General features: G+C 34.7%; 1 protein-coding gene and 1 pseudogene across 4 annotated transcripts in view; one reads left to right on the top strand and one right to left on the bottom strand.

The window, feature by feature from the left end:
* HOOK1 (hook microtubule tethering protein 1) overlaps nt 1–18170 on the bottom strand; it is a 69563-nt gene that overhangs the window by 36248 nt on the left and 15145 nt on the right. For all 3 annotated transcript variants that reach the window (XM_025362169.1, XM_025362160.1, XM_025362178.1), the window contains 6 exons: nt 13884–13934; nt 12549–12681; nt 10674–10741; nt 8852–8914; nt 5374–5457; nt 2195–2361 (listed from right to left, as the gene is read on the bottom strand). In XM_025362169.1, coding sequence (XP_025217954.1) covers nt 2195–2361; nt 5374–5457; nt 8852–8914; nt 10674–10741; nt 12549–12681; nt 13884–13934 — 566 coding nt within the window. The remainder of the gene's footprint in view (nt 1–2194; nt 2362–5373; nt 5458–8851; nt 8915–10673; nt 10742–12548; nt 12682–13883; nt 13935–18170) is intronic.
* Nucleotides 15223–16009, top strand: LOC112609439 (annotated as a pseudogene). Its single transcript, XR_003116202.1, has one exon. The product of XR_003116202.1 is annotated as a mitochondrial import receptor subunit TOM22 homolog pseudogene (transcript).

The raw sequence follows: 18170 nt of genomic DNA, 5'->3' as shown, positions 1-18170 counted from the left end.
CAGAAGTCTGATAACAAATCCTGAACAAGACATTACAAGAGACAAAAGTCAGACCAGTATCTATTATAAAGACAGTTATAAAAATTATTTTAAATTATTAACTGAATCTAGTCATATATAGAATAAAATACGAACAAAGTGGTTTATCTCCAGAATGTAGGTTTTTAACATTCAAAAATCAATCAATATATTAAAAGAATGAAAAAGAAAAACTACACCATCTTTTCAAGATGCAGAAAAATCAGACAAAAATCAACACCCAATCATGATTGAAAAAACAAAAACAAAAAACAAAAACCTTTTAGCACGGTGGAAACAAGGGGAATTTCCTCAATCTGGCAAAAAGCACATTGAAAAACTCTACAGTTAACACCATAGTTGATGGATCCTAATTGCATATGATCCCTCTAAGACCAGAAAAAAGCAATGATGGCTGCTCTTGCAATAAGGCAAGCAAAATAAATACAAGACAGAAATAATGAAAGGAAGATGTAAAGTTCTATTAATAGATTAAATGACTATAGATTCCATAGTCTGTGTTCTTCTAAAATTCATGTTAAAACCTAATCCCCACTGTGGTGGTATTAAGAGGTGGGGCTTTTGGGGAAGTGATTAAGTTATGAGGGCTCTGTCCCCATTAATGGGATTAGTGCTCTTATGAAAGAGGTTAAAGGAACCTAAGGATTCAGCAAGAAGAAACCATCTTGGATCCCTCAAACAGACACTGAATCTGCTGGTGCCTTGATTTTGGAGTTCCCAGTCTTCAGAACTGTGAGTGGTAGATTTCCATTGTTCACAAATTACCCTGTCTAAGGTATTTTGTTAAAGCAGCAGGAATGGACTTTTTAAAATCCAAACAAATTACCAGCTCAATAAGTGAATTTAGAAACTCTGCAAGATATAAAAGTTTCAATATATTTAAGATACAAGTTTCAAGATGTAAGATCAAAGTTTCAATATATAATTATACATCTATCTACAGATTAGCAGCAAATTTTCACAATAATTCTGAATTTGCATTTACAATAGCATCAAAAACATAAAATACTTGGGTATAAAATTATACCCAAGCAGCACTGCCGAGTGAAACTAAATACTTCAATAAATGAGACCACATTCATAGATAGGAATTTTCTATAAGATACCAATTATACAACCCAAATCATAATCCTGAAAAGGTTTTTAATAGAAACTGACTAGCTGATTCTCAATTTTATGGGAAAATGCTAAAGACTCAGAATAGCCAAAACAAATTTTGAAAAGAAAGAACAAAATTGGAATACTTACACTACCAGATCTCAAAAGTCATACTGTAAACCACAGTAATTAATATAGTGTCATATAGGCATAAATTTACTAACAGAAATGAAATGAGAGTCCAGAAAAAGATCCCAATTTTAATGGTTATATCATTTTTCACAATAATGTGAAAATAACGTGGCTTATAAGAGAATGTCCTCATTCTTAGGAAGTATGCACTGAAATATAAAGGGGTAAAGAGACATGTGTCCAACTTTCTCTCAAACAGTCCAGATAAAAATATGCAAATTATATGACTATATACAGAGACTGCTAAAGCAAATGGAGAAAACTGGAAAATAAATGTTGAACCTGAGTAAAAGGTGTAAAGAAGTTCCTTGTAGTATTCTTATAACTTGTTTTGTGAGTTTGAAGTTATATCCAAATTAAGTATCAAAAAAAATGTATAGTACAATTAAAGTGCCTGTCCTCAAGGTCTTCTACTACCACACACAAAAGATAATCAATGTTTATTAAAGGTAAGAATACATGACTTTGTTAAAGAATATACAAGTTAAAATGAAAAGCATCTACTTGGCTTATGATTTACATTTTTTCCATTTATTACAGGGTTACCTATCCTATTTGGGAAACTTGCAATTCTCCCTAGGTTTCAGCAATCACTCCCTTGAACTCCTATTGGCTTTCCTGTGGCCTTGATTTGGTCCTTAACACGTATTTAAATAGTTTTGTTTTTATGTGTATCTCCCACTTCCTAACTGAATCTTAGCCCTGTGAGAGCAGGAACCACTTATACCACTTGGTATTTTCAGGAGCTTAATCAGTATCCTAAAGATGCTTAACAAAGCTTAGTAATTAGTTGTTAATACTGTGACTTTTTGCTACTAATATAATAGACAGAACTCCATAAAATGATTTCCATTAAAAATGCTACCTGAAGTTTTCTTCCTGTAATTGTTCTAGTTGTAACTGTGCATGAAAATACTTTTTTGCAACCACTGTGTTTGGATCATCAAAAGAGCCATCCAACTGGTCAAGTTTTTCATTCATCATCTCATTTTCAGAAACCAGAGAATTCTTTTCATCTTGAAGTGTAGTCACCTAAGAAACAAATACACACACATAAGCACCAGTAGAAAAAACAAACAAATAAAAACTCTTATTAGAGTCTAGAGTTCAGATTCTAGATTTGACTAAGCCATTAAATAGCTTGGTCTGTCATACTAGATGAGTTCTAAGGATCCTTCTGAATGTAGAATTCAGAGTCTAGGACGTTTAAGTCAAACAAAAGAAATCAAATCAATACACATATGGAGAAAATAGAGTAACTATATCTTTAAAATGCTATGCCTGCCTTTGTTTGGGGAAGAAAATGTTTTCAAGTCTCTAAAATTGGATGCACAAATGAAACTTCAAAAAATTAATTTGTCTCCCCTTTTAGGTATAAACTAATTTATAGAATGATGTCACCTACTAAGCCAAAATATACACACGTATGTTCAACGTTATCATGATAGGTTTAGAGTACACAATTGTCAGTCACACATCACATATTCAAGAAATAAGCACATTTGGTTAATGAATCAATAACAAAAAGCTAAGCTGTTTCCATTTGCACATTTAAACTGTTTGCTTATGATTTAAAATGAATAAAACCATCTTAGTGTAGAACCACATCAATATCAATACCTGGAGCAACTTTTTTTACTCATATTTTTAAAACATGCGTGATTTTCTCTCCTGGTTCTACTTCTTTTCCATTTAAAAACATCTTTAAAAATGCATAGCTAAGGCTGTGTCTTTTCATAAGGCCAGAAATTTTACATATGATTAAGAATTAGTTTGAAAAACCATTGATTAACCTTTTCTGATTTCCAATGTATTACTGAACAAGTTTGCTATCCATATTTTCAAAACATGTAATTCAATCCAGTTATGTAAATATGACTACACGTTGACACAAAGAATAGGAAATTAACATCAAATGATTGCCCTGAACATAGTATATAGGCAAGTTACTGTCTTCTAAATGAGAAATACAAAGTCTGGGAAACTGTTCCTGGGCAGACAATATAAAGAAATAACTTCCTGTTCCTAAATTCAATGCATGCACCCATGCCTATTATGTAAACTGTTTAATGACTACTATTACCTGCCATGCATAATAATTTGAAGTGATTCAGATACAAAAAAGAATAAAGAGTTTCTGCCCTTAAGACCCTTACAGTAGAAATATAAACAATTATGTAAAAGATGTTGAAGGTGCTTTGATAGAAGTACACTATAGGGTAAGGGTAGGGCACAAAGAAGAAAATATCTCATTCTAGCTTGAGTGTAGGGGCTGTCAAAAAATGACTGACAGGAAAAACAACACCCTCAGTCATCAAAACTGGGTAGGACTCCCCTAAAACAGAATAAGACCAAGGGCAAATTTTAGTTTTGAACACCTGGTGAATAACCAATCTTGCTCCTATCCGTATGCTTCAATGTAGCTCCAGAGGCATTTCTGGCACAGACATGAGTAAGGAGGGTGCCAGACAGGCACATTCCTTGTTCCCACCCTAGAACCATGACTCAGAGCGCTGGTCAGGCATCTCCTTCAGCAAGCTCTCACAGTGATAAGTTCCATCTGCACCTGCCTCTGTCTCTCTCTGTTTGGGATTTCTGCACTTTTCACCTAAAAGCAGATCATATACCCTTCATTATTTGTTACAAACACATAAATCTTTAAATGTGGAATTTTGTGTTCTTTATTGAATAATAATTTCTCAGAAGACTGTACTTAGATCCTACGAGAGAATGGTAATATCTGAATGGCTCAATCTTCCTATGAAGTATTTTACAGGGTGAATATGATCCTATTTAAAATGAACACATTTCAGGTACTTTGCATGTGTTTGAAGGTGTATGTTACAATGTGCAGTTAGGAAAGGTGTGAAGGAGAACAGATTAAATTTCCCCTACTTGAGACACTTACTTCATTCAAATACAGAGGACTGGTTTCTACAGATGAATTTAGAAGACCTGAATTCCAGTGCTCCCACTGCACTAAGTGACTAGTCACCCTAACCAAGTCTTTTCCTTTTCCTTATTTGCAAATGCTTGAGGGTTAGAAGCATTATCCAGCCCTGTCATTTTAGATATTTACTTCCTTTAGCAAGGATAATACTACCACACCTTCGCTCCTTGCCCTTAAACTTTTCAGAGAATCAACTACAAATTTAGCTCATTATTTAAACAAAAAAATGCCATTTACATACAGCATATTATGAAGGTACACTCAACCTTCTATACACCTTTTTCTAGACTTATTGCATAATATGCACATTTGTATTTTAATGTAACAGTAACATCATATGCAAACAATATACATAGCACTTCTGTGCCAGGCTCTAAGTGCTACATATACGAACTCATTTAACCCTCACGACGACTCTGGGAGATATATGCTATCATCACTCCATTTCTCAAAAGAAAAAACTGAAGTACAGAATAATTAAGTAATGTGCCTGGAGCAAATAACCAGCTAGTAATATGACCAGGTACTGAATGTAGGTAGCCTGGTTTGACAATCTGATCTCTTAACCATTAACTATTCTTGCTCATGCCAAGTTCGTTTTAACATACATGTGCATATAAGATTATAAACACACATGTTCATATATACATACATGTTAGCAAAAACTTGCCGTAAGAGACTACATACATATATATGAACATGTACTTGAATGTATTGGTGGGGGAAGTGTCAGGCACCACTTAATACTTTAATAAATTACCTCTATTTAATATTCACATATACAATATGAAGTAGAAACTTTAATTTTCCCATTTTACAAAAATGAAAATGGAGTCCTTATGTAAATAGTTGAAATTCTACAATTAGTAGAGTGATTTTCTCAAAGAAAGTTAAGCCAGCAAATTTCAACTATCAGAGAAAAGTATTTATGAAATTCATGCTTGAATATTCAAGCCTATAAGAAATCCTTTTAAAGTTCCCTCCATGAAGTGAAACCTAATCTATAAAACATAGTGCCAACTAATTAATTACAATAAAAAACTTCTGTAAACTTAAAGAGGAAGTTTTTCTCAGCTCAGGGTTTTTTCCCGTACCTGCATATCCAATTCTTCACATCTTTGCCTCAGCTCTTCTTTTTCTGCTAGTGCTTCCTGAAGTTCTTCCAAGGCTTTTTTAAGCTGAAATACAAAATGTCCTAAATCTTAGTAAATCGTGTTTTGACACAAATATAGAAAAATAGAAAAAATATACTCTTCTCACAACACACATATACACTGATATGGGAAATTATTTTTTAAATTTACCTATTAACAAATGAGTCTTACAACAAAAAAAGAGAATTTTAGGCCAATGTCCCTGATGAACATTGATGTGAAAATCCTCAACAAAATACTGGCAAACCGAATCCAGCAGCACATCAAAAAGCTCATCCACCACAACCAAGTCGGCTTCATCCCTGGGACGCAAGGCTGGTTCAACATACACAAATCAACAAACATAATCCATCACATAAACAGAACCAATGACAAAAACCACATGATTATCTCAATAGATGCAGAAAAGTCCTTTAACAAAATTCAACAGCCTTTCATGCTGAAAACTCTCAAAAAACTAGGTATCAGTGGAACGTATCTAAACATTAAGAGCTATTTATGACAAACCCACAGCCAATATCATACTGAATGAGCAAAACCTGGAAGCATTCCCTTTGAAAACCGGCACAAGACAAAGATACCCTCTCTCACCACTCCTATTCATCATAGTGTTGGAAGTTCTGGCCAGGGCAATCAGGCAAGAGAAAGCAATAAAGGGTATTCAAATAGGAAGAGAGGAAGTCAAATTGTCCCTGTTTGCATGATTGTATATTTAGAAAACCCCATCATACCAGCCCAAAATCTCCTTAAGCTGATAAGCAACTTCAGCAAAGTCTCAGGATACAAAATCAATGTGCAAAAATCACAAGCATTCCTATACACCAATAACAGACAAACAGAGAGCCAAATCATGAGTGAACTCCCATTCACAATTGCTACTAAGAGAATAAAATACTAGGAATACAACTTACAAGGAATGTGAAGAACCTCTTCAAGGATAATTACAAACCACTGCTCAAAGAAATAAGAGAGGACACAAACAAATGGAAAAACATTCCATGCTCATGGATAGGAAGAATCAATACCATGAAAATGGCCTGACTGCCCAAAGTAATTTATAGATTCAATGCTATCCGCATCAAGCTACCACTGACTTTCTTCATGGAACTGGAAACGACTACTTTAAACTTCATATGGAACCAAAAAGAGCCCACATAGCCAAGACAATTGTGGGCAAGAAGAACAAAGCAGGAGGCATCACGTTACCTGACTTCAAATTTTACTACAAGGCTACAGTAACAAAAACAACATGGTACTGGTACCAAAACAGATATATAGACCAATGGAACAGAACAGAGGCCTCAGAAATAACACCACACATCTACCACCACCTGATCTTTGATAAACCTGACACACACAAGCAATGGGGAAAAGATTCCCTATTTAATAAATGGTGTTGGGAAAACTGGCTAGCCATATGCAGAAAACTGAAACTGGACCCCTTCCTTACACCTTATAAAAAAATCAACTCAAGATGGATCAAAGACTTAAAGGTAAGACGTAGGACCATAAAAATCCTAGAAGAAAACCTGGGCAATGCCATTCAGGACATAGGTATGGGCAAGGACTTCATGCCTAAAACCCAAAAGCAATGGCAACAAAAGCCAAACTTGACAAATAGGATGTAATTAAACTAACGAGCTTCTGCACAGCCAAAGAAACTATCATCAGAGTGAACAGGCAACCTACAGAATGGAAGAAAATTTTTGCAATCTATCCATCTGACAAAGGGCTAATATCCAGAATCTACAAAGAACTTAAACAAGTTTACAGAAAAAAGCAAACAACCCCATCAAAAAATGTGCAAAGGATATGATCAGACACTTCTCAGAAGATGACATTTATGCAGCCAACAGACATATAAAAAATGCTCATCATCACAGGTCATTAGAGAAATGCAAATCAAAACCACAATGAGATACCATCTCACACCAGTTAGAATGGCGATCATTAACAAGTCAGGAAACAACAGATGCTGGAAAGGTTGTGAAAAATACGAACGCTTTTACACTTTTGTTGGGAGTGTAAATTAGTTCAACAATTCTGGAAGACAGTGTGGCAATTCCTCAAGGACCTAGAACTAGAAATACCATTTGACCCAGCAATCCCATTACTGGGCATATACCCAAAGGATTATAAATCATTCTATGATAAAGATACATGCACATGTATGTTTACTGAGGCTCTATTCACAATAGCAAAGACTTGGAACCAACCCAAATGTCCATCAAAGATAAACTGGATTAAGAAAATGTGGCACATACACACCATGGAATACTATGCAGCCATAAAAAAGGATGAGTTCACGTCCTTTGCAGGGACATGGATGAAGCTGGAAACCATCATTCTCAGCAAACTATCGCAAGATCAGAAAACCAAACACCACGTGTTCTCACTCATAAGTGAGAGTTCAACAATAAGAACACATGGGCACAAGGAGGGGAGCATCACACACCAGGGCCTGTTGGGGGTGAGGGCTAGGGGAGGGATAACATTAGGAGAGATACCTAATGTAAGTAACAGGTTGATGAGAGCAGCAAACCACTATGACACATGTATACCTATGTAACAAAACCTCATGGTCTACATGTGTAACCCAGAACTTGAAGTATAATAATAATAATAATAATAAATGAGTCTTAATTTGTTGTCTTTGTGTGAATTATATTTACATGACCTCATTAACATTGAAGGCTATGGTCCCACAGAAGTAAATTTTATGTAAATCCCTGCAAATTACTTTTAAAAGTATTAGAGAAGGCATTGTTTAGTTTTATCACAGAAAAAAAGTTTAGAAAAAAACACGGCAAGTTTACATTTAAATAAATTATTTCTTTAAACATTTTCTTTTGAAATACTTCTTGAGATGACTGGTGACACTCATAAAAGAAGATGTGTCTAAAAATATAACACAAAAAGTACTTAATGCATTTGCCTCTCCTCTTACCCTTTATTCTATAACCCATACTGGGTTATAAATGAGAGAAGAGTGTCTTTTCCCCCTATAAAACAGTCCTGAAAGAAAGGAGGCTTGAATACAGGGCCTTTGAGCTGTTTCTTCAATATCAAGTGAGAGGAGAGCAACAGTGAAAAAAATTACATTACTAGATAAATAAAAACTTAGCAGAGTTTGTTTTTAATTGTCCTCTGTTTTACTGTGTAACCATACAGCATGGTCCAAACTACATTACAAGTGTCAGAAAGAATGTTCAATGTCACTCAACTCTTTCAACATGATCACAAAAACCTCTGGCGACCAACACCACTTCCATTCAATTGGGATCTTGCAGAAGAATCAACTAAATTTCATGGAAGAAAATATTCTTGTATATGCTCTTTTTGTAAGCCTTATGAGAGTAACCGGCAAAGAAACCCTAACATTGCTTTCAACGTTTTTCTTCCATACTAAATTACTCACCTGTTGCTCCAATTCTCCAACAGCATCATTCAGAGGAAAGCTCAATATTTCTTTACTCATCAACTAGGAAATTAAAATAATAAAATTAAGTATAACAATGTGATGTTTATGAAGTAAAATATACTTTCTTGAAAGGGTAGTAAAATGATTTATATTTAGCTTTTCCTTGCCTTAATTTGAGGATTCTTAGAACACTATTCAGATAAAAACTTTATTGGAGGTTTAACTTAATAACACAAATTCAAGCATATTAGTGAGGACACCTAAGTAAACTGTGCTTTAAATACATAGATATTTTCAAAATACTTGTGTACTGAAGAATTTCAATACAATTTCTAAAAGACATATTACTGATGAAGAGTGAACACATTAAATAATTTTAAAAGGGATTTGTATACATTGTAAGTTAATACTTTTTAAATGCAGCCTTTTTGAGAAGTCATTTTAAAAGTAGAAGTTACGATTATATGAAAAAAAAATCCTGTAAAATAACTCTTTGAGATGAAAGGCAGATTTACTTATGTACAGGGACACTCTGAATCCAAACTAACAATGCAAACTCAGGGAGTACAGACTACCAAAGTCCTGTATGATGTCTCCCTCTAAGTCATGCCCCTTCCAAACTCTGCTTTTCCTGAGGTCTCCTCTGCACTCCATCTCAGCCTTTTAGGCTGATATTAAGAATCAACACTGCATCACATTAATTCTGAATCCTTCCTGGCTCCACTTACATAACTAGACTAGCTTTAATCCAGCTTATCTGGCTCTAAAACCTAAGTACCACCATATTTGCTCACAGATCTAACATTTTGAAAATGCATATGGTATATATAAATGAAAAATTCAGGAAAGATTGTCATAACTGGCAGAAGAAAAAAGAAAAACTCCTGTAAGGTCAGAGACTGTTTATCCTGCATTTCCTGTTTAGTTAAGTTATTTAAAGGAAGGGTCCCCAACCCCCAGGCCACAGACTGGTACCAGTCCGTGGCCTGTTAAAACTGGGCTGCACAGGCCGGGTGTGGTGGCTCACGCCTGTAACCACGCCTGTAATCCCAGCACTTTGGGAGGCTGGGGCGGGTGGATCACGAGGTCAGGAGATAGAGACCATCCTGGCTAACACGGTGAAACCCCGTCTCTACTAAAAATACAAAAAATTAGCCTGGCGTGGTGATGGGCACCTGTAGTCCCAGCTACTTGCAAGGCTGAGGCAGGAGAATGGCATGAACCCCAGAGGCGGAACTTGCAGTGAGCCGAGATCACACGCCACTGTACTCCAACCTGGACGACAGAGCGACAGAGTGAGACTCCATCTCAAAAAAAAAAAAAACTGGGCTGCACAGGAGGCGAGCGGCAGGCAAGAGAGCATTATTACCTGGACTTGTCACTGTCAGATCAGCAGCAGCACTGGATTCTCATAGGAGCAAAAACTCCACTGTGAACACTTCTTATGTGAATCTAACGCCTGATTATCTGAAGCAGAACAGTTTCATCCAAAAACCTTCCCCCCTCCCGCCACCCCGGTTGTATGGAAAATTTGTCTTCCACAAAACTGGTCCCTGGTGCCAGAAAGGTGGAGGACCACTGATTTAAAGAGACGTGACAATATTAATTTATTAACTAGCTTTTAAAATGTAAAGGTACTAAAATTGGGCTTAAAGGCCTTTTAAAATATTTTGGGGGGTAGAAAACGAAGACCCGCTAGCTAAGGGTAAGTAAGCCTACAACAAAGAGCAAGTTTATAAAAACAAAAGTATAAAGTATGAAAAGTTTTATATAATTTGGTTTAGGATTTTTATACTCATAGGAACATGATATAACTTACCTCTTGAATAGCAGTCATGACCACATGTTGAACTGACTCTTCCAGTGTCATTATATTTTGAATATGTTCTATGATTTAAAAAAATCAAATCTGAAAAAAATCTACTCTTTACATGTAGTACCTCAGCCATCAAATTAACAGACTATAAGAATTCATTTAACCACAGATAATCCTTTATGTAAATACATTATTTGTCTACCAATATGTCTTCCTTCCTCACCAAGATAAACTGAGTATTGTTAATCAAATGAGTTCATTCTTTCAAGACTGAGATGGTTGCAGTCAGTACCTTGAAATCATTTCAAAAATCAATTAACACGGCAAAGTACAAAAGTGTCAAAACTTTTAAAAAGTTATGTATCTAGGAATCGAATTCCTTTTTAAAATGGGACAAAATTCCTCAACAGTGCTTAGAAGTAAATTATGGAAATATTACATATAATATTAAAATTTGTAGGACACAACAAAATAATCACTCTAAGGCAAAAGTGCCACTTAAAATGTCAATTATAGCTTAGAATAGGAACAGCTGATTAATTCACAAGAAAAACGAATGAGATAAAAGAGGACAACAAAATTAAGTAGTAAAAACAAAATAGAATCAAAGCCAAAAGTTGGCCCTTTGAAAAAGACTAGTAAAACTTACAAACCTGGTAAGATTAATTAAGCAAAAATAAGTTACAAATAACCAGCAATTAAAATATTAACAAAGCATTAATCAATGAAAAAATAAAAAGAATCACAATTACAACAAAAAATTACTAGATTTATAAATAAATTACTACTTGTCAATTTGCAATTAAATATTTAGAGAAGTTTTAACTTTCCATGAGCTAATGTACATGCTTTTATGAAAAACCCAATATACAGATCTTTAACATTATTCATAAGCGAGAAATAAAAGCCTATAGAGAAGTGCTGGATTGTCCTAGAAAAAAACTTCTAGTAAATAGTAGAGATGGACTAATATAAAAATTATCTGACACCTAGTCACTGTCCTTTCATAAGTGATAAACTACAATTAATTTCATGTATTTTGTTTTATTTTTCTCCTTTCGGAGTTTGTTAGTAAATTTATCCCAACTTCTATCCTTTCTCCATTAGACAATGTTGAATGTTTTCCAAGGCCCTGGCTTGAAGTATTTTGCATTTTGCAAACTTAAGCACTCAACATTATTCTTTCATAAAGGTAGTGTACTAAGAACAAGTTTGGATGAATCATGCAAAACAAACAGCAGCGTCAAAGGTCTCACCACCCAGACAGATTCAAGCCCTCAAGGGAAGGAGGCCTGGGCCTGTTCAGTTCATCATTCATCATTACATGCAACCAAATATGATCCTTTTGTACTCAGCAAAATATGGATCGCTGTGTTTGGATATACCAATATAATGCATCAATTCCATTTATATCATTAGACCACTTGTCTGGAGGATATATTGGACAGATATGCTTCTGAAAAGAGCAGACTATTATCTGAAGAAACCTGAATTATAAATTAGTAGCCGAATATTTATTTATGAAAACTGAATCCACATAAAGTTCTTACATGTAAAACAGACATAACGTAGCAAATGAATAAGTACAATTTTTACTGAGTATCTACTAAATCTTATTTACTGGATATATATTAAACTAATTAAACTAAAATACATTTAATTTAGCCACTGAATATGAATATCAGAATCCAGGTACAAACAGGACACTCAAGGTATGCCACTTTTCAATGACAGAGTTGGGCTAGAATTCAGATCTTCTGGTTTACATTTCAGGGTGCTTTCTGCCAAGTTTTAATAGTACACTTTAATGCTAGCTTGTATAGTAATGTAGATTGTTTCTAGAAAGTAGAAATCCTCAAATAATTGAAATTCACTTACCTTGCTTCTTTTCACAGTTGATCGCACAACCTAAAATAAGCTGGAGCAATCTCCCAAGCTCCACTGGATCTGAACATTCAGTTATTTGGTTTAAATCAGGGACAAGTGCTTCTGAAATCTGCTGCCCCAAAAACTACAATATTAAAATAAATTAGATCATTCATTTATGTCGGCCGCATATAATTTGCTACATTTAATATTGTTACAATGAAAAATTATAGATTCATGAAAAAACTAAGATAAAATAACAAATGACAAATCAATAATTATTGATTAAAACCAGGTAGCAATGTTCAGGCAACATTCCAAAATTCTGAGTAACCAACCGAAAGCACTATATTCCCTTTTGGTTTCACATCAAATATCCTTTGATTCCACTGTCAGAGAGAAGAATTTAATTTAAGAAGCACTTGGCCTAGTCTACTATGACAAAACTTATTCGTGTCCATTAAATAACAAGCTTATGTTAAGCCAAAGAATATTAATAATATTTTCATATATAATCAATTAACAGAGAAACACAATGTAAACCACTGCACTTTTACAAATGAACAACAAATCTAATGGATTAATTTTTTTTCCTGGTCTTATCTTTCTTTTTCTTATTTTTTACCTGATTAAAATGGTTCTTGGCATTAAAAAAGCTTCAAAATTAGTTTTAGGTATTTAATAAATTGAAAATTTTTAGAGAGTATTAAACATTTTTGAGAGAAATTACAAGTTTAATTGTGTGACAACTTTAAAAAATAGAAACAAAAATTCTTCAATGGAAAAGTCATTCAAAAGCTGCCTATCATTAAGCAATAAACTCTCATATCAAAAACCCTACTAGAGAACTTGTTATGATGCTGAATAAGAAAAAAACAAACTGTTTTACTAATGTACTATCTAAACTGACTTTATAATACTACTTTCGTTTTGCATTTTTTCCAACTTACTTGTATGAGCATAATCTCAGTTATGTCTTTGCTATTGTTTACACTAGGAAGAAATGTCAAAATAATGCTTTAAATAGAAAATTACTTCAATTAAAGTCTACTTTATAGTATTGCACAAAATCAAATTATATTAAAGATGAAGGTAATTCTACTTGAAAATAATCAATGTGGAGAGTATCAATACCTAAGCAATGTTATCTTACAAATCAATATATCTAAGCTTAAGCTTGTTCATTTTCACAAATGAATATTTCATAAAAATGGCAATAAAACATGTTCCAATTATGACTTACATTCCAGTAAAATATTATAAGCAAACAAAACAAGTGATTTTTCAGTCTTAAAGTAATTTTCATATAGCATTTTGGATTTAAACAAAGTCAGATGTTTTTCATACCTCATGATAATAACTCATAATTCCTTGAAGAACCTTCTTTAAATTACTGGCCTAATGTGAAAAAAATAAGAGATTCTTATTTCAGATTAATAATGAAAGAAAAGTTATGCCAGCATGAAGGACAATAAAAATTCTCCCCTAATTAAAAAGGACAACAAAAACATTATAATAGAGTTCTGTAAATACAAACACACGATGCTTTTTAACCATCAGAGATTTAATCAGTGTTTAGTTAAGTAAGGTGATTCTATTTAAAGTGCGCCACAATGAACCCAAGGGACAACTTTAAAAATTTATATACGGGCATGTCCACCTCCAGTCATGAGCAAGTTAACTGGATTTTGATTTTCTCTCCTGTCACTAATAACTAGAAAACAAGACAAAATACATTAAACAATTGTTTTCAAGCTTTAGACAACTAGTAGTACAGAACTCTGCTTTCTGAAAGAACGAAAACAAACAGAAAATGAGCCCTACACTAGTACAAGCTTTCTGTCTTGAGCCAATTTTCAGACTACAGCGTAGGGAAGTGGAAACCAAACCAAGCCTGCTGTTCTCACTGACTGAAGAGACAGACATCAGAAGTTCAGGAAGGCCTGGGCAGTTTGAATTTGCAGGGCAGACAGATGAAAAGATGGGAGCTATGGAAAAAGCGAGCTCTGGAGATTTGTGTAAAATGGTTCCTTTGACTCTTTGGCTAAATACCAGTTTGCATGTGGATGGGTGAAACTCAATGTTCTTTCCAAAGAAATAACAATCCAGGGAACTATCAACTGAACCATTCCCAAAGATTGCATAGGCCAAAAGATTTTTGAAATTCTCACTAGCCAGAATGAAGACACCACGCTACATGCACAAAGCATTCACTAAAGACCCTAAAAAGGTCACAGTTTAGTAATGGGTCTAACTTAGTCCTAAAGGAAAGAATAACTTTAGCTCTGCCCCCCACCACAGCCAAAAATAGGCCTTTCAAAGATCAAACTGATTCCAAGTACCTTAGCTGCTTGCAAGAACAAAATTCAACACTCCTCAAAAGAATATACTTAATTGGGAGGCCAGGTGGGTGGATCGCCTGAGGTCAGGAGTTCAAGACCAGCTTGGCCAACATGGCAAAACGCTGTCGCTACTAAAAATACAAAAATTAGCCAGGTGTGGTGGCGGGCACCTGTAATTCCAGCTACTTGGGAGGCTGAGACAGGAGAATCACTTGAACCCGGGGGGCGGAAGTTGCAGTGAGTCAAGATTGCACCACTTCACTCCAGCCCGGGCATAAGAGCTAAACTCTGTCTTGGAAAAACAAAACAAAACAAAACAAAACTTAAAAAATCAGCACTCAGTCATGGCTGCCGCCGTTGCTGCTGCCGGTGCCGGGGAACCCCAGTCCCCGGACGAATTGCTCCCGAAAGGCGACGTGGAGAAGCCTGAGGAGGAGCTGGAGGAAGACAACCATGAGGAGCTAGATGAGACCCTGTCGGAGAGACTATGGGGCCTGACGGAGATGTTTCCGGAGAAGGCCTGGTCCGCGGCCGGAGCCACTTTTGATCTTTCCCTCTTTGTGGCTCAAAAAATGTACAGATTTTCCAGGGCAGCCTTGTGGATTGGGACCACTTCCTTTATGATCCTGGTTCTTCCCACTGTCTTTGAGACTGAGAAGTTGCAAATGGAGCAACAGCAGCAACTGCAGCAGCAGTAGATACTTCTAGGGCCTAACACGGGCTCTCAGGAGGAATGCCAGGGGCTCTACCCTCACTTCCTGGAAAGATCTAGATTGTTACTGCTGTTTGAGCTGTCTCAGTGGGATAAGTTTGAAATTCAAGTGTTTGATCTGCTGATTATTTGGAATTTTTTTTTTTTTAACTTTGGCACATTGATCTATCTAAACCTGGTGGGGAGAATTCTCCCCACACTGTCTTATGGAAAGACTCAACTTGCAACTGTGCCCTCCACACTATCCTTACTTCTATCTTCACTCTAATACCAGAGTGCAGCCATGCAGACGGTTATTCCTGCTCTGGCCACCCCACTCCTTTCACCAAATTGCTCCTAACTGGAAGATGTCACTTTCCCCTTGTGCGTAGGAACCGATGACAGTGGGAGGGATGTGCCCCTGACCATTAATGATTGCCTTTTTTATTTTTTAATTTTTTTTTAAAAAAGAATGGAGCTGTTGGGGAGGGACATGCACGCAATGTGAAAGATAAAATGCATTACACCTGTAGTGTAAAGTGGCCACTATGAATCCCTCTGTATGAGAGGAGGGAGGCTGGCTGCAGCTTCAGCCACAGAATGGGGACTGTGGAAGACAGATCAGGAGTTCATTGCCCCTGCACAGTTTGGTTGTTACACCTGTGTGTGTGTTTAAAAAAACAGAAGTCAGTGCTCACTTTTTGTATTTAAATATTAAAAATGATTCCAACTGAAAAAAAAAATCAGCACTCAGTAATAAAATTCATAATATCTTGTGTAAAATTAAAAAATTACTACACAGAAAGCAGAAAAATGGGGAGCAAAATTAAGAGAAAACTCAGTCAATACACATGGGTTCAGAAATGAAAGATAAAAGAATTGAGAGACAGTGTTAAAACTTCTAGTTTAAAGATGTTCAAGGATTTGAACAAAAACATGAACATAATAAATAAGTTTTTTACAATAAAGAATCAAATAGAGATTGTCAAACTGGATAAAATCGTAAGACCCAACTATTAGGTGTCCACGTGAAACACTTTCAATAAAAAGACATAGGCAGATTAAAGGAATGGAAAAAGAAATACTAATGAAAAATACAATCATAAAAAATCTGTAGTGGCTACATTAGTATTAGACAAATTTGATTTCAAATAAAAGAATATTACCAGGGATAAAGAAAAGCATTCAATAATAAGTGAATTCATTCAAGAACACATAAGAAATATAGTGTGTAATAAACTTAATAACAAAAATTCAAAATACATGAAGTAAAAAACAAAAAAAATGCAAAGGAGAAATCAACAAAATCGAAATCATCACTAGAGATTTAAGGGCCCTCTTCAGAGTCTATACTATACCATACATATAGGATAATAAGAGAAAATATCAATAAAGATGTGAAAAATACCACTATCAACAAACTTGACAAATTCTATATTTATATAACAACTGTAGAATGCATGCTGTTTTCATATACACATAGAACATTCACCAAGACAGACCATATGTTCAGTCATAAAATAAGACTCAATAAATGTAAAATAACTTCTCAGTACAGAGCATGTTCTCAGATCTATTAGAAACCAATAAATAAAAGAAAAGCAACTGGAAAATCCTCAAATATTTTGAATTTGAATACCTACTTCTAATTTACTCATAGGTCAAAGGAGAAAACACAAGGGAAATTACCAAATATTTTGAATTGAATGAAAATAAAATAAAGTCTGTCAAAATATGTGAGATATGGCTAAGATGCTGCTTAATATTAGAAGAAAAAGGGATTTAAAGTTGATTATTTAAGTTTCCATCTTAAGAAGCAAGAAAAAGAAGAACAGATTAAGTGAGAGAAAGGAAATAATGAAAATCAGAGAGAAAAATCAATGGAATAGAAAACATAAGCTAATCCCTTAAAAAATAAATAAGTAAAACTGAAAAACATCTACCCAGACTTATCAAGGAAAATACATTCAAAAGACACAAATAACCAATAGCAAGAAAAGAAAAGGAAACATCATTAAAGATCATTTATTAGCATATTATTAGCACAGTAATTCAGTTAAGAACTGTGTATCAACAAATCATATATCCTATATGAAACAAATGTCCTACTTAAACTGACTTAAAAATAGAAAATCAGTTTGGCAGTTTCCTATAAGGTTAAGCACATACTTACACAACTTAGCAATTCCACCCAGAAATTCACCCAAGAGAAATTAAAAATGTATCTATCTGAAGATTCATATATGAATGTTTGCAGCTGTTGTATTCACAATAGTCAAAAATGATAAAAATTCAAACATCCATCAACAAGTGAATAGCTAAACAAACCACAAAATATCAGTTTAATTAAATACTACTTAGCAAAAAAGAGAAATAACTATTAATGCAGGCAACATGAATGAGACACAAAAATAGTATTACTGAGTGAATGAAGTTAGACAAAAAGGTAAACATTATATGATTCAATTTATAGAGAATTCCAGAAATGAACTCCAAAGTGACATAAAAGAGATCTGTAGCTACCTAGGGCAAGGCTGGGGGTAGGGATTAATAAAGAATGGGCCTAAAGTGCATATTTTGGGTTAATAGGACTATTTTCTA

This window comes from Theropithecus gelada, chromosome 1 (assembly GCF_003255815.1).
Source record: "Theropithecus gelada isolate Dixy chromosome 1, Tgel_1.0, whole genome shotgun sequence".
In the NCBI taxonomy this organism is placed as follows: Eukaryota; Metazoa; Chordata; class Mammalia; order Primates; family Cercopithecidae; genus Theropithecus; species Theropithecus gelada.
Note: the sequence above shows the minus strand (reverse complement) of the source record. Positions and strands in the feature narration are given on the sequence as shown.